Consider the following 21,292-nt stretch of genomic DNA (forward strand, 5'->3'; position numbering starts at 1 on the left):
AGATCCCTAAATGGCCCCCTCAAGGATTGAACTCACAACCCTGGGTTTAGCAGGCCAATGCTCAAACCACTGAGCTATCCCTCCCCCAAAGTAACATCAGGATCTGGCCTGGACAGATCCAACTCACCCAGCATCTGCCTCAAGAGAACTGGGCAGGGTGGGTGGAGGGTGTAAGGCCCTTGGGTGGGTTTGTCACCTAGAGCACGCCCTCACTGCTCAGGTTATTAATCATTAGTTCTGCCTCGAGAAAGGTCTGGAAAGGCAGCAAATGTGCAAAGAGGCACGCTGCTTGAGCCTGGATTTGTCTCAAGCCTCTGCCTGGCAGCCACCCCACAGCCCTGTGCCAAAAGTTAACACCACCAATAAACCAAAGGGGGGAAGGGGAAGTTAGGTGCTTTGGAAAATTCTACTCACTAGCTCCTTACCTAACTCCTTGACTTTGAGAGAGACTCCTTAGTACCTGTCACTTGACAATGGGATGGAGGTGATGTGGAAATATTTATCCCCTTGCAGACAAGGGAATGAGGCTGTATCTCAGGATAAACTGACGTTCCTTTCTCTCTGGCTACTTTCATTCTTCTTCTTCCCTTCCCCAGCTCCTGGCTCAGGTTAGTCCTTCAAGGGAGTGAGAGAGAGTTATTTGCAAGGTATCAGATAGGTTGCATCCGTGGTTATGACACAACCTATCACTCACTAGCTGCTGGTTTCAGAGTAGCAGGCGTGTTAGTCTGTATCCACTAGCTGCTGTGCCTGCTGAGGACTGAAGGGTTCTTGTGAGTATAACAACCACCCTGCCCTGACTAACGTGATATTCTAGGTATTCAAGGATGTTCCTAGCTGTGTTTTAGGCTGCCTAGCAGGAAGCAGGACTCCTGGGTTCTACTGGTGACTACCAGAGCTACTCAATCCTAGGCCTGTACTTTTCCTTCTCTGGTTTAACCAGAGGTTTACAGGTCAGATGGAGAAACAGAGCAGCTTGTTAAAATAGTCCACCCCAGGATGCACTGTTAGCATCATGAGGACCTTCCCTTTGGCAGGCTGCTTTGCTGCCTGCAAGCTTCAGTCCAGCGGTAATCAGGCTGCCCACTCCCTGTAAGGTAATACTCACGTACCCACCGCTTCTTGTTTAAGCTTCCATCAGGACTTTGTTTTTGACACACACCTGGCAAGAACGTCTCTCCTATTCCCCTTCTGCGCAGCTGGCTCTTGTATCAAGAAGCTTTCCAGAGAATTACTGCAGCAGGAGGAAGACCAAGCATTGCCATCATATGCAACTCAAGGCACCCATGCAAACTGCAGTCACATTCTAAATTGCCTTACTACTGCTGAACAGGGGCAGCAAGGGGATTGTGGTTCCATTCACAATATATGCTCTCTCACTCCTGGGGAGGGAAGGAGGGAAGATTTTGGCATCTGGCAGGTGCAGTGGGAAGGGAAGCTTGTCTTAGCAGCTGCTTTTCAACAGGGAGGGCATAGAGATATGAAAGTAGCTGCTGTTTTCCATGGAGCATCCCTGCTTCAACCCCCTCCCTTTCATGCTGATTTTTCTTAGTCTATTCCTGAAAAGAACAACCCCTCTGCAACCATTACTCAGACTCCAGGGGAAGGCTAAGGGCTTATTGATACCAATTAGTTGATCAAGTGTGAAACCTTTTAACCCACTAACACAAAGTCAGTTGCTCAGAAGTAGCTCTACTCAATGGATGTCAGAATCCAATTCACTCCCATCTGGAATTCTGAAGAAAGCCTTAAACCAGGAGCATCTCCCTGCTGGAGGGTACAGCAGTGTACTTAAATTGGATATGCAGCACCCTTGAAACAGAGGCTATTTTATCTTAAGAGTCTGACCCAACAGTGAGGGAAGCACAAACTCAGATCTTTTAAAAAAAAAAAAAAAAAAAGAGGGCTGGAGCCAAGTGTCTCAGAAGGAGAAAGGAGAGCCTATTGACTGGAGACCATAAAGATGCCCTTTTAAGGCTTTCAATTTTTTTTTTTTAAAGTAGGAATAAGAATTAAGCCAGTACCAGACACATACAATGGTTGGGCCCAGTTAGTGCTCAAGAGGCGAACCAAGTTTACCCCCAGAATGTCTCTAATCCAGGAGAAGAAGCAAATCGGCGCAGACAAGGCAGTTATTTTATACAAGCAACTGCCAGGTAGGATCGTTAATATTTTAGCTTCCCTTCTGCTCAATAATAATAATTTAAAAAAAGACTCCATGAAACAAATGCACATACAGCGAATAAGCCATTTTATTTTTGTCCTGTGCGCTCACAATCTCTCTTCTCTCCCTGACAGGTCACAGATCATTAAAATAAAGGTTCTAAGAGGAAAATAATTTAAAACATACACTCAGGGCTCCATTCCAACCTCCCTGCACCCAGCTACATCTTCACTACTTGTGCTTCATCTCATGCATATAAGAAAGTAAAGCCATTGAATCACAGAAGTTAAAGATGGAAGAGACCTGTTTGGTCCTAGCAAGTCCATCTCCTGCTGTTCAGCATGAGATCATGGCACAGTGACTATACTAACCAAGTGCCCTAGAGTTCTCATCGTGATGCACTCCGACAAGATGCAGCTGCTTTTAAAATAGCCTGGAATACACATTTTAGACAGATGTCTTCTTTTGCAGTACTAGAATATGAAATTAGACTTCTCCAGGCTGTTTACAGCAGACCTTTGCTCTCACTTTTCATTGCAAGGTTACTTTCACTGCAGATACTGCCTCCCTCCCCAAGTCCTCCACAGGATGCACATTCTCCATTCAGTGCTATGCCCTCACACCATCTGACATGCACAGGACTGGCTAGGAAAGCCATTTTGCTTTTCAGTTGCTGGTAAAGTCAGTACACGCCCAGCTGTGCTATATTGTAAATACAGCTTCTAGGATTGTCTCAGTCTTACAGACCAAGACCAGCAGCGATCAAGGCACTACCCCCACCCCCCTTCTTAAAACAAAGGAAGTCAGACCAACACCTAGGGACAGAAGAGACTCCTATAATGTGATCACACACGGGTACACTGAGTCTTTATGGCAAAGAGAACACTGAGCAGCTTTGAACATTGGGGCTTCTCTCTTTTACTCAACACAAGCGCTCTAGAGCTTATTGGGAAAACAGAGCTGAAGACCTAAAAAACAAAGCATGGTTGAGAAACAGGAATCCTAACAGATGTCTATTTCTAATAAGTGACAAGCCCACTTCATGGGGTAGGAACCTTCCGCTCCCCCTATTGTGCTCTATACCAACCAGAATTGCTACACCCCAACCCCACATACGTCTCCTTTCAGGCCATCCAGCAGCCAGCTCCCCAAGCTTCTGCAGCTGGAAAGGAACTGGTTGCAGACAAGCTTTAGACGCAAGTCCACCCACCCCTTTCCACCCTGGTTCCTCAGCCAGTCAGTGGGAGAAGACAGTGTTTGCATGCAGGCTACTGCTTGCCATCATCTAACGCCATGGTGCTGGCTCATTGGCAGTGACATGCTCCGAGTTTCGTGGGGGATACATCATCACATTGGTTCTATTAACCCTTTCCAGATCCACCGACCCCAAAGCTGTAGTGCAGCTGCTAAGGTCCACTGCACATGAGGATTAACAGCTCTAGAGATGGTAAGATAAGAGCTCTCCCACTTCTCCTAGCCCCATCTAAGGATCCTCAGACTGGAAAGAGTTAATGAAAAACACACCACTTTGTGTTTCCATGCGTGCACTGGTCTGATCTAGGAAGGGAAATTGGTTAATCTGGAATTAAGTCAGGTTTTATCACACACCAATGTCAAAACTGGTTCAGAAACAAAAAAAAATAAAAACAAAAACAAAAAAAAAAAACTACCTGAAGTCACAGAACTTTGGAAGTTCAGAAAAATGTCTCTCCTATAACTTTAAGTTCATTTGCTTAAATCTTTTTTAAAGCCCGTTCCTAAACAGTAGTTTCTCCATCTTCTGTAGATTCTCACCACCAAGGATGCCAGCTTATTCCCCATACTCAAAAGGATTCCAAGTTGTAGAGGGAGCTGGGCTTGCCCAGTTCACTATCTGTTCCTCCCTGGTCACTCCCTGACGGGAGCCATCAGAAATTCAAAGTGCAGGTCCTGCACCCTCCACGTGCAGCAGTCTCTTCCTGTACACTGACCGGCAGCAGTCATGTTTGAGAAGATATATTGGATAAGAAGGCATGAAAGTTCCTCTAGTACTTCCAGGCTCAGCCCTTCTCCAGTTTCTAACTTTAGTGAGCTCCCTCCTCCTCCCCCTAGCTCACTTCCTCCTGTCTTTCTGTTTCCTCTCCTTCCGCCTGGCCTGCTGGTCTGCCAAGGCGCGAGGTATCAAGATAACACTGCCATCGCTGGCATACTGTAGGGAGTATTGATTTGGAGAGTAGGGCTGGCCATTCTCGTCACGCAGGCGCCCAAACACTTCCTGGTACAGGTTTTGCACCTTCTGTTTCATCTGGCGAATGGACTTGAGAAATTCCACCTTCTCCCTGAGCAGTTTGGACTTGTCCCTCTGCAAGTCTCCCACATCCCGTTCTAAGTTCAGGATGGTGTCCAGTTTCCTCTTGCGGCAGTTTTGGGCAGCCATCTTATTCTTGCCCCTCCGCCTGATGTCCCGGATCAAGCTCAGCTGTGCCTCACTGAGCTGGTACTTGGAGAGAAGTTCATTGAACTCCTCCACTGGCAGATTTATAATCTTGTCATTGGTGAAAGGGATTTTCATGGCTCTAGCTCGGTGCTCGTCCCGGCTCATCTGCTTATCCAGGAAGTCAGATTGCTTCTCCTTGCTCTCAGGTGCCATGTTGTAAGTGTGGTTGTGACCAACATGCTCCAAGTAAGGCAAGTAGCGTAGCTCGGATGGGTCTTGATAGCTCATGCGGCAGAACTTGCTGTACTCCGGTTGGTATCCAACTGCCCCTTCCGTTTCTTCAAAGTCCACATTTTCAGAATCTGAGCTGTAGCCTACAGCTCCTTCCTCAGAAAAAGAGGAAGAAGAAGAGGAGGAGGAGGAGGAGGAAGAGGAGGAGGAAGAGGAGGAGGCTTCTGAGCTACTGAAAGAAGCAGGACTATGGCTAGAGTCCAAAGAAAGCCCTGAGTCAGAATCAAACTCTTCTTCCAGCTGAGAGGCTTGCACTGGGTTGAAACCTTCTTCAATAGCCAAGTCCATCAAACTGATCTCATCAAGCATGGCTTCATCTAGAAGACCCCCTAATGGATCTGGTAGCTCAGGGCCAGTTGTCTCATTGACTGTGCTATTCACCTGCGGAGGGAAGAAGATGCCACTCAAGTTGGTAGATCCAAAGGTGGTGTTGAGGCCCGTGGAGTTGTCAGGAGCCAGCTGGAGCAGGGCTGAGCTGCTAGCCATGGAGGGGCTCTCGATCTCTGAGCTGAAGAGGGAGGAGAGGTCCTGTGTGCAGCTACCCAGAGATGCCTGATGCAGGCTGACATTCTGATTGATGGGAGTGTTTGGAGCTAGACTGTAGTTAGCAGTCAGCAGGTCTCCATTTGTGCCATTATACAGGATTTCAGCAGTTGTGTTGTTCACTTCCATAGCCTGAAAGAGATTAGAAGCAGTTCAGCAAATGATCCAGCCTTGGGCACTACCCTTCTCCCCCATTTTCTATATGCACTACAACTGCCTGCAGAGATCATGGGGTGAGCTAGTTCCAGCAGCGCTTATGAGGTCTGGAGGTTCTGGAAGATTTAAGACTCATATTGCCAACAATAAGAAATTCCCCTCCCTCTATGTTTCCTCTCCCCACCCCAAAGACAGAGGCAGTTTTGATCTCAGCTGCTTAGAACAGCCATCAAACCACTAAAATGAACAGAAGCAGCTTGAGATGGGAAGGGCACACGCCAGGTTGCGCCCTCACCTAAACATTCAGCATGTTGACATATACTTCAGCTAGCCCAAAGGGGATGAGATACCACATCCTGGGGGCACACGTATCAAGCATTTCCAATAGCAATCCTGCTCTGCACCTACACATAGCTCAGGAATGCCCACAACCCCCCATACACACCCCTCTCCATCAGTCCTGCTTCGGATACCCACTGGAGAGAGAAAAGGGAGTAACGGGGATCCAGACAAGTAACTATTGTAAAGCGATTAGCAAGAACTAACCTGCATTTCCATTATAGACATAAGATCCTGCCACTGCTGCTCCAGATCGAATGTGGACTCTGTCTCCGTCAGAAGAGGAGACAGGAGGCCGCTCTGGATAACAGAGGACTCGCTTTCACTAGGCACAGCTTCGTTTAGGTGGGAGGCATCCGCAGCTGGAAACTAAATACAAAGCAGTTCATCCACATCTGGTCTGCCGAGGAGAGGCAGGTCAGCAAAGCCCTGAATGCCTTTCAGGCTCCACAAAAGGGAACTGCCTTTCTTTTATTTTATACTGAGAACTAGCTGCTGATATTCCCCTACAGTTCACTGCGGACTAATTAGAAACAAAAAAAAGTCAGAAGCCCTTAATTAATTGTGACCATCTTCCCCACTGGCTGCTTCACAGGAGCTGTGCCTGGAGCCTCCTTAGGCAGATTAACCCAATTTACTGCCAGTTTAGTGATCTCTGATATTTGTCTTAAATGGGAGGCAAAAGGCATCAAACCCCAAAGCACCAACAAAAAAGGCTCTGGATCTGTCACACTTAGAAATGAGTCATGGAGAAATGGTGTTAGATGAGGTGGGATCCAAGTTACTACAGAGAATTCTTTCCTCGGTATCTGGCTGGTGAATCTTGCCCACATGCTCAGGGTTCAGCTGATCGCCATATTTGGGGTTGGGAAGGAATTTTCTTCCAGGGCAGATTGGAAAAGGCCCTGGGGGTTTTTCGCCTTCCTCTGTAGCATGGGGCACGGGTCACTTGCTGGAGGATTCTCTGCACCTTGAAGTCTTTAAACCATGATTTGAGGACTTCAAGATCTCAGACATAGATGAGAGGTTTATTGCAGGAGTGAGTGGGTGAGATTCTGTGGCCTGCATTGTGCAGGAGGTCAGACAAGATGATCGTAATGGTCCCTTCGGACCTTAATATCTATGAGTCAGTAAGAATGCACAAACTCACCTCAGAGTTCTCCCCAAAGGGGAAGGTGGCTTCCAGCAACCTAAGGCACTCCTCCAGCGACAGGGCCGTCTGATCCACCACGCCAGGCACCTGGGACAATGAATCATTTCAGCACAGTTTACTGAAGGGTAAGGACCTCCCTAAAGGGTAGGGTGCAAGTTTCTGAACCAAGAGCATCAGGGACCCAATGGCTTAGTATGTTCTTCATAGACCCCAAATATCCAGAGTCCCCCATGGTTTTGATCAAGTTGCAATCAGTATCCTGCTAGCCAAGGAGAACCTGCCATGACTTTCTGAAGCTAGTCAATACTGCTCCTAAATGGGCCGGGGGTCAAATAAACTCGTGTTCGGGTTAGTTTCACACTGACTTTTCTGCATTAGCTTCACTGACCCCTGCTGCAGATAAAGACTCAGCTTCAAACTTCCCATAGCCTAGTGAGGATTTTGCACAGTGCCTACTCTCTCCCTCTCCCGCCTTGTGCCTCATTCACAACTTCTGCAAAGAACCCAAAAGCAGAACAGGAGCCAAGGACTCCCACTCCCAAACCGCTCACTGGAATAAAGCTTTGTCAACACTCAAAAAGACTCTGGCCTTGTCTTGCTCTGTGTTAGTGACCCTGGATCCTTCTGCCTATTTCCTGGCAGCAGATAATCAGGGTGCCAACAGCTTCCTGGTTATTTCCCCTAGTTCACCTCTGTATTAGGTTCTCTCTAGCCTGGGAGACAGACTGTTCTCCAGCATCACAGCCTGTCATCCGGATGGGTGGGGTGTTCTTCATGCCCTTTCTTAGTTTAACAGCCATTACCATCAGCCAGAAGGGAGGAAGAGTGACCCCTCTAAAAATCACTCAGTGCCACTGCTAATAACAGCTAGCTGATGGTTCCCTCTCCTCCCCTGCTGGGTGGCAGACACACAAATCCCACAACACAGCAATACACCCTGGAATGAGGGGTAAGCCCTACTCAGGGGGCTGTTACCTGTGCAGGGAAACTCTCCCCTGTCTCTCCATCAACTAGCAGGTTTCTATCCAGGGTCTCGTTCCCTCCGCTCCTCCAGCTGTCCGCGTGCTCCCTCCCATCACTCAGTTCTTTGTCCACTTCGCTCTCCTTCTGGCGATGGCTGTAGTCAAAAATCTCTCGCCCAGCGCCGAGATCAATATCCTGTCTCCACAGGATGTCAATCAAATCGATGTCCTGAAAGACACACAAGATATCCTTCAGCACTTGGCACCCCACCACAGAGAGAAGACCCTCTTCTCCCCTTGCCCCCCCACTCCTGCAGCACGTCAACCTCCCCAGACAAGCACCCCTTCCACCTCATTCCACCCAGATTCAGAGCCACCCTTCCTGTGCTACATTGCAACCCCAATACCAACACTCCCACCGCTACAACACCTTCCTTGGGGCACAGTGCCCTATCTCCACCCATCCATTACTACTGGACCCAGGTCCAACCTTCTACGATGGTTTCTTTCACATACCACCCCACCCCCACCATCCCCATTGGGGACTCCAGACACCAGTCCTTCTCCCCTGCCTTGCACAGAGGCCAGCTGCCGTGCCTCCTTTGCACAAGAGCCTATGGTCATTTTGCCCTGCTTGGTCTCTATAACAGCAGCTGCACAAAGGAGCCAGGCTGGAGAAAGAACAGAACTCCACTGGAAAGCGACTTTAGCGGTCTCCTCCCTGCTCTCCATGCTCCGCTGGGGCCTCCTCCCATCTCAGGGAAAAAAAAAAAAGGAGCCTGCAGCTTTAACTCCTCTGGGCTGCACGATGCTGGCTGGATGGCGAGGGCCAATTGTCATGCAGGGTTGCTGCTCCATGGAGGAGCTTGCATCAGCCTGTGGTGCCATTCTCGACATTTGCATAAAGGGGTGGAGTGCATTGGAGAGGAAAAACCCTGCATTCCCAGCCACCTGATGCAACTTGAGATCCTTGCTGCCAGCCTGCTGCCTGCTCACCACTTGTCTACAGACGGCCGAGATGCCAGCCGTGCCCAGCCCTTCACCCCCTAATGAGAGACAGCACAGCCTTCCAACTGAGAGCGCCCCCCCCACCCTGCCAGAACTTTAACCCCATTCTGAGAACTGTCATCTTCCCTCCCTCTACAGCCCCAGGGTCCCCATGCAAAAAGTCCGTGACCCCGAGTGTGACGGGAAATGCCTGCTCCCACCCTCCTGCTCCCTTGCATCAACATGTTCAAGAACCCAGATGCCTTATCCCTAACCACATAACATCCAGAATCTGCAAACACTGTGTCTCTTCACAGCCACCACCACCCACAAGCCCCTCCTTCTAATGCAAGCCTAACCCAGGGCACACTCCACCCCCCTGTGCTGGTTCAAACCTCAGGAGCTTTTAATATGACCAGGAGCCAAGGCCCTACCCTAGAATTACCACCTAAGCCTGGGAAGTACAGATTCCTCCCCACCCTGCATCCCACATCACAGCACAGATGGTTTATTTTACTGAAAAATTATGGCAGTCGACTTCACAGTTTATCAATGAGCCCTTAGCACCCCTCCCCCCATCTCAAAGCAAGGAGACAGGACATCTCTGCTTTCTTAAAAATATTCTCCCCGCTCTTGTGAAAAAGGCTCCCCAATAGCTACCATCACATTTGGGACTTGCAGAAATGGACAAGAGGAATCCACAATAGCCTCCCTCCCCAACTGCAAACAACCAGAGCCCCCTAGACACCAGCCTCTTGTGAGGTCAATGTCACCCTTCACAATGTCTAAAGTATTTAGGCTCTACACTCCACAGTATCCCAAATGCTACCATGAAACCATCCCGACCCCCATTTCTGCCCTGAGCATTCACTGTCACACCCTCCCCAAAGACCAGTCCCCCAGGCCCAAATGTCACTCAGCAAGGACCCTTTCTCTGACTACCCCAGCTATCTTGTGCTCTGATCATACATCTGTCTCCTTGAGACGGACTTCGTAGGTCTCTCCCCACCGTCTCTGCCTCGCCTGGAGCAGCACACTAGGCTGGGACAATAAAAGGGTTAAGGTAAGGGATACCTTTTTCATGTCCCCAGCTGCTGCTCATGGAGCTGTCCCTGCAGATCATGGTCTATGTGGGGCGCATTCCAGGCAGGCAGAGCTGTGAGACCCGGGCACGGTGCCGCACAGACATCTCCGAGTTCAGTAACGGAGCTTTTTTTGGCAGGCCGGACCCCGGGTTGTTTGGAAGCCCCCCCGCCCCCCCAACAGCATGTGATCCACAGGTGCTGCGCTCCAGCCAGCCCTCCGCCCCCTCCTCCTTCCCTAAGCCACAGCTCCCATAATGGGCCCCGCTTGTTGCTTAGGCAGGAGTGAGGCCGAATCCCCACCCCATGCTCAGCGCTCAGGCTGCAGCGAGACTCGATCCCCCCCCCCCCGCCCCGCGTTACCTAGGCTGCGGCGAGAGCCAATCCCCTCCCCCGGGTCGCCGCGGAGGATGCGGAGGGAGCCAGTCTCCTCCCTCCGCTTGTTACCTAGGCTGCGGCGAGAGCCAATCCCATGCCCCGGGTCGCTGGTGAGGATGCGGAGGGAGCCTGTCTCCTTCCCCCCCCCCCGCCCGCGCTCGTCACCTAGGCTGCGGCGAGAGCCCGGCTCCTCCCCCCGCCCCTTGTGCTCAGCTGCTCGGGCCCGTGTCTCCTCGAGGACACGCTCCCCCGCCAGGGCGCCCCACCCAGCGCTGCTGGGATGGTGCAATGGGGGGGGGGGCAGCGAAGCGTCAGGGGATCTCTCCCCTCCCCACGGACACTTACGGCCTCTGCTGGCGGCAGCTCCGGGCAGTGACACCCCCCAGGAGGCCTGGCCCGGGCTGCTGGGAGCTGGGGCCGAATGGCCCCGTTGCCAGGATTCTTGACATTCGCCCGGGGGGTTCCCGGCCGCTCGGCTCCCCCCTCTGGCACAGGCAAAGTCTCCCCCCCGCCCCGCCCCGGTTTATCCAGGCCGGGGAGGGGACCCGGCTTTGCTGTGGCTGGGCCCCACATCCTGCGAGACCAGAACCCCCTAGGAAACGGGCACCTGGCCTCCCCTACCATGGAGGGCGGGGGGGGGGGGGGAAATAGGTCAGAACCAGAGACAGGGTGTCTGTGCCATCTGCACATGTGCAGTGATGTCACGGGGAGATTGGGGAGGATTTGCACATCACATTTACATGCCGGATGAGAGCACGAGCCTTGCCACCGAGTCAGTCATGGACCTGCACCCATCATTCGCACACCAGCAGGAGGGGAGCGACTTAGAAACAGGAACCATTATACCAGTCAGACCAGTAGTCTGTCTAGTCCAGTGCACTATATCCCCAGTTGTGGCCAGTAACAGATTCGTCAGGAAGGTGCTCGAGTCCTCTCATTGTACAATTATGGAGTAAGCTGCCCGTAAGAGACGTTTCTGCCTAATGCTTGGCAGTTAGCATTTGGCTTATGCACTGAAGCAAGAGGTGTTTATCCTTTTTTATCAGTGGCTCTCAACCTTTCCAGACTACTGGAGCTTTTTCAGGAGTCTGATTTGTCTTGTATACCCCCTAGTGTCACCTCACTTAAAAACTACTTGCTTACGAAATTAGACATAAAAATACAAAAAAGTGTCACAGCGCCCTGTTACTGAAAAATTACTGACTCATTTTTACCATATAATTATAAAATAAATCCACTGGAATATAAATATTGTACTTACATTTCAATGTATAGTATATAGAACAGTATAAACAAGTCACTGTGTGTATGAAATTTTAGTTTGTACTGACTTTGCTAGTGCTTTTTATGTAGCCTGTTGTAAAAAAAATGAGACCAAAAAATAGATGTGTTGATGTACCCACCCCATGGAAGACCTCTGCATACCACCACAGGTTCATGTACTCCTGGTTGAGATCCACTTTTTATATCTTTTGGCCTAATAACTGTGGATGTTCTCATTTGCTATATAAAGGTCTAATCCTTTTTTCAATCCTGCTTAGTTTTGGCCTCACTGATATCTTGGGGCAGTGAGTTCCACAAGTTAATTATGTGTTGTATAAACTGTTTTATCGGTTTTTAATTTGCTGTTCAATTTCACTGACTATCCCCTTGTTCTTCCATTATGGGTAGAGCTGCAGATTTGTCACAGCATTTAATTAAAGGAAAAAAATATCACAGAGCGAGCAGTCATGGTAAATTTCATAAGACTCACAGGTTCAGTGACTGCTCCGTAACCTTTGAGCAAAAATGCCCTGGAAAAAAAAAAAAGAGGGGGCACTGACCATGCACAATAGAACCTTCCGCACCAGCTCATCCAGAGGGGGGAGAAAAGCTGGAGACAGAGCCTGCCCCGCATGCACCCCAGGGAAGGGCAGCTCCCGGAGTTGAGATAGAGCATACCCTGCACTCACCTCTGGCCTAAGTTGCTTCTGCATCCCATGAGGCTGGGCCCAGCACCATGTTCTGGGTATTGCAACCTGGCATACCAGGTCACAGCACTGCGTAGGTTTGACCTATCCCCCTCCATCATGACAAAGGGACATCTTAGTTAAATCTGATTTGTTTTGCAACCTCACACTCCTGATCGCAATGCCCAGAGAAGGGAGCTGGGCCCAGCCCTGTGGGGTGAGTCATGGACACACACACACACAGGACACCACAGATAACAGGAAAATCAGGCTATCCTTGACTTTTTTTTCACCTGCTGACACAAACCTGCAGCTTTAGTTATGGCAAAGAGGGAAAGGATAAACAATAGTGCACAGTTCACCTTCTCTATATCATTATTTATTTTCTCCCTCTCTCTCCCCCCCCCACCACCCTCCTTGTCTCCTCTCTAAACTTAAGTCCTAACCTTTTCAATTTCTTTATGATATTCTGTACAAGTTTCAAAACGTTTTAGCTCCATGTCTGGATCCCTTCCGTTTCCGCTATGTCCTTTAGTTATCACAGCCCCACCCCCAGCTTTATGTACAGTCTGTCCTGGCTCCCCATGGAGCTTGATGGAAAAGTCTTGCACATCCAAAATGTGCATCTTGAAATATCCATTTACTGATCCTTATCTGACCCAAGTCATAACATCTTGGTTGCAAGCTAAAGTCTGTAACCCCAGAGCTAACCCTCAGTACCTGCAGTCTCTGCCTTTCTCCTCTAAACACTCCACTCCTTGGAGGCCTCTCAGAAGAGCCAGCACTTAAAGTGGATGCAGTTTATAGTCTTGTGGCAAATTAGAACTCAGAAATGAGAGTTAGTAGATCTTAATTATATTTCCAACTCCACCTCTGACTTGCTGTGTGACAATAGACAACTCACTGAGCCTCTCTGCGCCCTTGTTTCACCATGTAAAATGACAATACTTGGTAGGTATACTGGATTTTGCATCCACAGATCTCAAAGCACTTTAACAAAATGGAGGATGTCATTATCCTCATTCTACAGATGAGTAATTCATGAGTTACCTGTTTAATAAGGTTTTCCTCTTTGAAAGAGCTTTGGCATCTACAGAAACTTTGTAGGCAGTAAATACTATTTCAATATTTAAAAGGAAGTTCTATATAACCTTGGGCTATCCCTGTCTAACATTGCACCTCCCAGTCCAAGCAGACACCTAAATCCTCTCAACTGCCCCTCCCCCTCCAAAAAAGAGCTCCCATTATCCCTCATCTCTAAGGTTAACAGAAACTATGTGCTCAGCTGGTCACTTTATCTGGTTGCTGTCCCTTGGGAACTGACCAGAAACAAGTCCGTTCTATGCAGACAGCCAAGTGTAAGAAGATCTTCCCCAGGTTCTAATTCCCTGTTACCAGAGTACTTGTTGGAGGGGGGCTTTGTCATACTGGGATAATACCCAGCACCAACAGTTTGTCACATGTTCCACTTGCTGGGTATTTTTATCCTCTTGTTGTGGAAACGTTATAGGGACATCATAATCCACAGGGCCAGTCTTTCCAAAGATCAGCCAACAGGACAACAATTCCCTCCCCCATGCTGTGCTGGAGAAGAGGAAAAACCCCAGACAAGAGGACAAAAAAAACCCAAAACATTGCCCTTGGGATGCTAGAATAGCAAGACAACAAGAAAGAGCAAGCACTGGGATGCTCCTGAATAACCCTCACCAGGAGACACCACCATTAGTATGTTTACAGAACAGGATAGCAAGTCAAATTCCAATTCAGAACCATCCTCAAAGCTAATCAGAACAATGAAACAGAGTGTCTCGCACCATACCACCGGGCGAGCTCCAGCTCCAAGATACAATGCATTTCCTCTACAGCAAGATCTGGTCTGGACCAGAAAATGTTGCCACCCCATTCAGATTAAAGAAAAGGAGTACTTGTGGCACCTTAGAGACTAACAAATTTATTTGAGCATAAGCTTTCGTGAGCTACAGCTCACTTCATCGGATGAATTCAAAAGCTTATGCTCAAATAAATTTGTTAGTCTCTAAGGTGCCACAAGTACTCCTTTTCTTTTTGCAAATACAGGCTAACACGGCTGCTACTCTGAAACCTATTCAGATTGTAAGTGCCAGGAGAAGACCTGGGAAATGCATCTCCCCTACTTCTGCAGCTGTCTGCCCAACACTATCCTCCTGTCTGCTTCCCACAGGTTAACAGCAGGAGAGTCAAACCTCCAGCCCGTCTCAGGTGAATTCCAATTACAGCATCTGCCAGGAACCGCACAGCACAGCACACACCTGACAGAAAAGCTTTCAAGTCCCTCTACATTTATCAGCCACACAGCTGAATGAGGTTCAAGGTTCCAGACAAAGAAAAATGATCATGTAGATAAATAATGCTGGGAAAAAAGACTTCATGCTTTGTAGCCTCACATCAGCCGCAAGTACAGTCTTGTCCGCCCCTTGGGGAACATAGGGAGGTACGAAATGCACATTCATCAGGAGAGGAGGGATTGGGAGGCAGGAATTCCAGCACTGCATGCCATCAGTGCTGAAAATAAAATGGGGGGGGGGACGGGGGGAAAAAATAAATCAGGGAAGTGCCATGTCCCAAAGGAAGTCACAGCGCATCTTCTGGGTGCAGGTTTAAAGGAAAAAAAAATCTACAAAGTGTGAGCCAGACTTCTTAGTGAAAAATGGAAAAGATGGGAGGAGAAAACATGCACTTGAATACGTAGAACACAGAAAGAAAGGGTTTGCAATCCCCCCCCCTCCCAAAAAAGCAGCAATTATGGTAGTCCAGACAAGTACACTTTACAGAAGGCTTGAATCTGGATCATCCAGGAGACTCATTTGCAGCAAATCCAGTTTGAGCTGGCCAGGTTTGCAGCAGGGTCACTGCATCCTGCTTATGGAGAGCTTACAGTTGGAATGGTATTTAATGCACAATTTTAGTTTAAAAAAATACAGCTGAGCAGGCATTAGGAAACCACTGATACCACCAACCTACTGACCATACAAATCAGCAGTAGGATTCTTCCTACAACCCATACACTCTGCCTCCTCTCAACTCCTCTAACTACCACTTCCCAAATACCACCCCCACTTTGTATGCTGTAGCTCACAAAAACTTATGCTCAAATAAATTTGTTAGTCTCTAAGGTGCCACAAGTCCTCCTTTTCTTTTTGTATTTATACAGTATGTGTCATCAAAAGATCTCCAGGTACATTATGCCCATTCTAAAAGAGGGAAAACCAAAGGCACAGAGAAGGCTGATCTTGTGGTGAAGCCATAGGATGGGAGTGGGAGATCTGAATTCCTTTCCCCATGCTACCACAGACTGTGTTGACCTTGGGCAAGTCACTTCAATCTGTGCCCCAGTTTCCCATTTGCAAAATGGGGGTAAGTATACACCTCTCTCACTGGACTGGTAAGAAGCTAGATTTGTGAATGCTTGTGTAAAGTGTTTTGAGATCCTCGGATGGAAGGTACCATAAATTATTGGCTTGTCCAAGGTCACACAGAAAAGTAAGTAATAGAAATGAAAACAGAAAGTACCTCTTACTCCGAGTCCCCTGCTCTAAACACTAAGGAACATTGCCAGATTTAGCTCTGTAAGCCTTTGTTCCTTCCCCTAGCAGATGCCTTTTCCAGTGGCTAGGGGAAGGGTCTCATATTCAGGCAAGCTATGCTCCATGCAGGCTTCCAGTGGCAAGATTATGCCATTCAGTAGATTATCAGATCTGAAGCAAGTTTCACCTTTTTCCTCTCCTGGAACACTTTCACATCAGAGACACATTTATGCTGTTTCCTACCTGTAGCTGTACTGAAATCAGTGACAGAAGTTCAAGATAGCCTCAACAGCTGCCTGCAAAATTTCCCTGCTTCTGACTCCAAAGAGCTGCCTCTAAGCTTCATCACAGGAGATTAGGGATCAGGACAGTTAGGAAATCCCTTGCCTAGTCCCCACCATACATAATGGCTTGTCTGAGCTGCACAGTTTAGGAGAGAGGCTGTAGCATCCAAGCGAACATTCTCCACTGGAATCCATCACTAAAAAGCAATACAATACAGCCACAGGGAAGCGAAGTCTGAACATGCCTTGCCAAAGAAACCTAATGGAAAGAAAGAGTAGCAGCTGCTGGGGGGTCAAACACATGACTGTGTCATAGCATCTGGGAGAATACACTCAGATGGAAAAAAAGCCACTTTCTAATTCACCATCCTCCCCACTCTCTGCTGGCAACCAAGCTGTAAACATTATTTGGACAAACTCCAGAGTCAAGTAATCTACCACTCAGGTGACTCATGGGATGCAACTGTTACCCAATACTGGGAAAGAGAAGGTGCTATTGTATCATTCCCATAAATGCAAATCTGCACTCAAACTGAGTTACTGACTAGCCACCCAATTTCAGACCAAAACACAGCACACATCAAGAGAAAGTGCCCAGAACCACCCAACCTCAATATTAAGTTCCATGCCATGTGGCTCACAGATTAAGGGACCCGATATTCAGAGGTGCTAAGTACACATGGCTCCCACTGACTTCAGTGGGAGTTGTGGAAGCTACGCACCACTCAAAGTTAAACTCTAAACTACTCCTCTCCCATGGAAGTCCTCAAACAGTTCCCTTTCTTGGGCATGCATCTTTCATAAAAGAAGGTGCTGCCTACCTCTTTGGTCAAGTCTCCATTTCCTGGAGAAGCCACTGCTCCTAGGTCTTCCAATTCTTCACCAAATCCTTGCTCAGGTCCATTCTCCCTCATGCCGTTGTCAGGATTGGTCCCATCTTGCAGGCCACTGCTGTTCTCTAGGGCGATGGCTGGGCTGGGCTGGGCACTGGACACAGAACCTTCAGGGTCTCTGTGCACCAACCAGGCATTTACTTCAGTGGTAGGCACCTGAAACCTGTCCAGGGCCCTCACCTGGTTGAGAAGCCTGCGGGCTGTAAAATAATAGTCCAGGTCTACACTTTTCGGATGGATGCCATATCCGTCCAAGGTGTTCCGCAGGTTGTGGAACTGGGTCTGAGTGTAAGCAGAGCTCTGGCCCAGAATGATTTCCCTCAGAGGGGGAAGCTGCGAGTTCAGGTAGGTATCCACGTCCACACGAACACCTATCAAGCTGAGTAGAATGGTGAATTGGATGAGTCCTTCAGTGAAATATTTCTTCAGAGAAAGCATTTCTGGAGGAGGAAAAAAAGCAAACATAAGTGGAAGGTTTCAAAACAAAACAACAAAAACCGCCAACCACAGCCAAGAACTAAGAACTCAAAATATCATAATTCACCAAGAGTTTAAGGGAAAATTCAAAGCTTCAGTTTTAGGTTCTCTTGAACAATTAGGAATTTTAAAAAAAAAAAAAAATCAGGTTACTCAGATGAGTCAAATTAATGATCTAAATCTCCAGAGGAATGAAATTATACCCCAGTAAACAACCTCCACTCTCCCCTCCTCTTCAGAACTACATCTATTTGATAACAGTCCACGAAGCTACATATAAACCCCACGTGACTTACTGTCTCAAAAGTCCACATGCAGTCACTTCCACTAGCCTTCCTGATTCCCCACCCTGCTTCCAGAGCAGGGTGTATTCTCTGATAGTTGGTTGCTGCTTCTCCCCCTCCTCCTGGTTTGAGAAGCTTCCTGAAGGAAACTTGAAGAGTCAAAGGTTTCCACCAAGGAAGGGTTCAACGATTCCTCTAGTCCCGGCCGTGGTTTCATTAGAAGCTGAAATATAACCAGAGAACAAACACGGTAAGATGCTGACGAGATATCACCCTATGCATTACATATACAGTTACTATACTAGGAAGTATCAGTTTCACCACCGTTTTCAAGCCATGTACAAAATAAAATCTATTTCTCTCAAAAGGATGGTTTGCTGACAAAATAGCCACAAACACACATAAAACAAAGGTTATCTTTTGAATCAGTATTGTCCGAGTTCCCACTCCCTGCTCTATTCTTAGGCTGGTGCGTCAGCTTCCACTCTCTGGAGCAGGAATTCAGCTCTGACTCCCTGTCACTCCAGTTTTCAGCAAGATTATAATAATCCAACAGGGGCTTTCTGTGGCAAATAAGCAACCGAGAACAACATTGCAACACACTAGGGCTTGCTACCTTTCTCTGCAGTCCTTTCTCCTCTGCCTGCCCATCACTCACAAGGGAACTTTAAAAACAAAAACAAAAAACGTGCTTATGATGCCTTTATTCCACAATGTGACCTTCCTGGGCAATTCACCGCACAGCAAGTGTCCCAATTGAGGAGACTGCAGCCCCCAATTTTGTAGCAAAATTTACCCTCACCATCTGTCCCTTCAAACACCTGTCCCAGATCAGTGTATTTTGAGGCTGTCAAAAGGTACACCCCTATTTTTCTCCTCCACCTAGCATCCCTGTATTTTTTTGTTTGTTTTTTTAAAAAATAGATTTCAAAGGTTGCTAGGTGTGGACTCATCATCACCTGAGGATTCTTAGTTGATAGATATCTGTTCTCAACTCCCAACATGGGCAAGAGTGAGAGAACCATTGAGATTTTGGGATTAGGGGTTAATTTAAACTGTCCCTTCTGAAACCAAGTAACTCATCAGGGCAAAACAAGCACAATTTCAATTCTCCACCTCATCTGTTACAAGTAAACATATAATTAGGTTTGACAGAATTCTTCTTTGACAATTTCAACAGATAGTATCAATTTTATTTCTTTTAGCATTTTTTATCAATTTAAATTTTCACAGTTGTGGGAAATTATGAGGAGGGCCAGACAATTATTTAGTGATAGTAGATATTTAGACTTGAGATTCAAGAAGTTAAATGCTTTATAACAATTAAAATCCAAATTGTCAACATCACATATCAAAATATACAGAGTAAATATCCTTAAATCAAACTCTAATAAATTCTCAAGCATTGTCTAAGTGTTGATTATCATCCATCAAAATATTTTCTCATCTGTTTGTGTATACAGTGAAATCAATATTTACTGCATTCACCAACAAAACCCTAATTCTTCCAAGCCTACATATAATTACAGTCCAATATTTCTAATTTATCAACTCACTCACTTGTCAGATCTCTGTTAATTAATCCAGTAGCCAAATATTTCCTTTTGTATTGGAAAACTTTTGATTTCAGTCACTCAGAAACTGAAAGGAACAAGGAGCCCCTCCCCACCAGGTTACAGTTTCCTTCCAACCCTTTAATCCCAGCATCTAGGTCACCATGCTTTTTTGAGCTTTTTAGTCACTCTAACAAGAATTTCATCCTCACTAAATCTACCCAAAGATGCACCCCACCCCCCATGGCACATGTGGGAGCATCAGGGACTCCCTCAGTGCTGAACAGTACGGTAACATTCATGCATCCGATGAAGTGAGCTGTAGCTCACGAAAGCTTATGCTCAAGTAAATGTGTTAGTCTCTAAAGTGCCACAAGTCCTCCTTTTCTTCATTCATGAGACTATAGTACGGGGTTTCCCACCTCTTATTTAAATAGCACCATGGGGTGCACGGTCCTCAAAGCCATGCATTGCTTAAATCTCTTTAGTCCCCAGCCACCTCAAAAAAACCTCACCCCTTAACAAATTCCCCTCCAGCTATTTTACTCCGCCTTCCTACACCCCTTTATCTCCTACAATTCTCTAATGCACAGACCCCCAGTTCTGATCCCACAGAAAAGACAACCCCCTCCCACCACGGGGAACACGCTCCCCTCACGCTTCCCATTAGAACTGCCCCATAACACTCCTAACTCCCGTCCCAAACCTTTTACCCTGTATTTCGGGGGGGGGGGGCGGTCAGCGCCCCCACAGGCACCAGCGGGGGGGGGGGGAGAATTTCCTTATAGCCCCCCAGGCCTGATCTCGCCTTATCCCCCGACTGCCCCATATATACACACACTCCCGTACATACACCTCCTGCCCCTCTTCACCCTCACCGTCCATTACCCCCAGCTACCCCACTACTCCCGCCCCCCACCCCTATTCCCCCTTCAGCCTCCCCCTAAACTTACCCCTCTTCCCCTCCCCCCCCACTCCACTCCCCTCCCCCACTCCACTTGCCCCCCCCCGCTCCACTTCCCTTCCGCCGCTTCCCTTCCCCCCACTCCACTTGCCCCCCGGCCCGGCCGCTCTCCGGTACCCGCTCTCCGCGCTCCTCAGCCGCGCCCCTCCCGGCCCCACAGGCAGCCACCACCGGCCAGCCGGGCCCACTCTCAGCTGCACCAGCAGCCGCTTCCCTGCCACCGCGGGCCTGAGCCCGCCCACGCGAGGCATCCCCTCCAATCCCGCCACCGAAAGGACAGGGACTGACGAGGCGGTCGTCAAATCACCGAGCGAGCAGTTATACCCGCCCTCAGAGCCTGGGGAGTGGCAGCCAGGACACCCAATCGGAGATCGGCGAGTTCATTCCCCCCCCGCCCTCTCCCAAATCCTCTTCAGTGACGGAGCGCGGGTCCAATGAGCCAAAGAACAACTACGCCCGCCTACCCTCGCGTCAGATTGAGTGACAAAAATGGGGACCAACCGTATGCGCCATCTTGGCCGAACGACAGCATTTCTCACCAATCCTCGAAAGCGCAGGCACGCCCGCCTACCGAACAGCTTGAATAACAGCATCACTGACCAATCATCTCGTGCAGTACCACTACCTCTCCCTTTGACCCATGCTGTTGCCATGGGGACCGTGTGCCCCGGTCTCTAAGCGGAGGAGGCCTGTGGAGAATCCAGGCTCGGCCTGGCCATGTGATACCATTACCTCGCTCCCAGGCCCTCACTAGGCCTTGCGGATCCTACTGTCACCCCTCACGGGACGCCATATTGTAACCCGCACATGACACCATTCCCCAATGCCACCGGGGGGCCTCGAAACCACCTCAA

General features: G+C 48.5%; 1 protein-coding gene across 3 annotated transcripts; it reads right to left on the reverse strand.

The window, feature by feature from the left end:
• Window positions 1–1,109: 1,109 nt before the first annotated feature.
• On the reverse strand, window positions 1,110–20,858 carry NFE2L1 (nuclear factor, erythroid 2 like 1). 3 transcript variants are annotated; one of them, XR_006277354.1, is made up of 8 exons: window positions 20,556–20,855; window positions 17,934–18,144; window positions 17,089–17,600; window positions 8,038–8,253; window positions 7,060–7,149; window positions 6,117–6,278; window positions 3,835–5,546; window positions 1,110–1,234 (listed from the first exon to the last, which is right to left on the reverse strand). XR_006277354.1 is itself a non-coding variant. In XM_038385216.2 (7 exons), exons 3-7 carry the CDS (start codon window positions 17,596–17,598, stop codon window positions 4,257–4,259), a joined length of 2,268 nt encoding a protein of 755 aa, XP_038241144.1. In that variant the 5' UTR covers window positions 17,599–17,600; window positions 17,934–18,144; window positions 20,556–20,858; the 3' UTR covers window positions 2,235–4,256. The 3 variants fall into 3 exon arrangements, 2 of the variants coding, with proteins under 2 accessions (XP_038241144.1, XP_038241146.1); XM_038385216.2 differs by lacking the exon at window positions 1,110–1,234 and having other exon boundaries at window positions 2,235–5,546; window positions 20,556–20,858; XM_038385218.2 differs by lacking the exons at window positions 1,110–1,234; window positions 20,556–20,855 and adding an exon at window positions 19,482–19,661 and having other exon boundaries at window positions 2,235–5,546.
• Window positions 20,859–21,292: the final 434 nt, after the last annotated feature.

The sequence above is a fragment of the Dermochelys coriacea genome, chromosome 27 (genome assembly GCF_009764565.3).
Source record: "Dermochelys coriacea isolate rDerCor1 chromosome 27, rDerCor1.pri.v4, whole genome shotgun sequence".
NCBI lineage: Eukaryota > Metazoa > Chordata > Testudines > Dermochelyidae > Dermochelys > Dermochelys coriacea.

What these genes read in the sequence shown, in the direction of transcription:
- NFE2L1 (XM_038385216.2), bottom strand. Translation starts at nt 17,598, where the DNA reads ATGCTTTCTCTGAAGAAATATTTCACTGAAGGACTCATCCAATTCACC. An exon ending in ATGGAGACTTGACCAAAGAG is followed by an intron (nt 8,254 to 17,088) that starts GTAGGCAGCACC and finishes TGTGTCTTTCAG; the next exon opens with GACATCGATTTGATTGACAT. An exon ending in GGGAGAGTTTCCCTGCACAG is followed by an intron (nt 7,150 to 8,037) that starts GTAACAGCCCCC and finishes TCATTGTCCCAG; the next exon opens with GTGCCTGGCGTGGTGGATCA.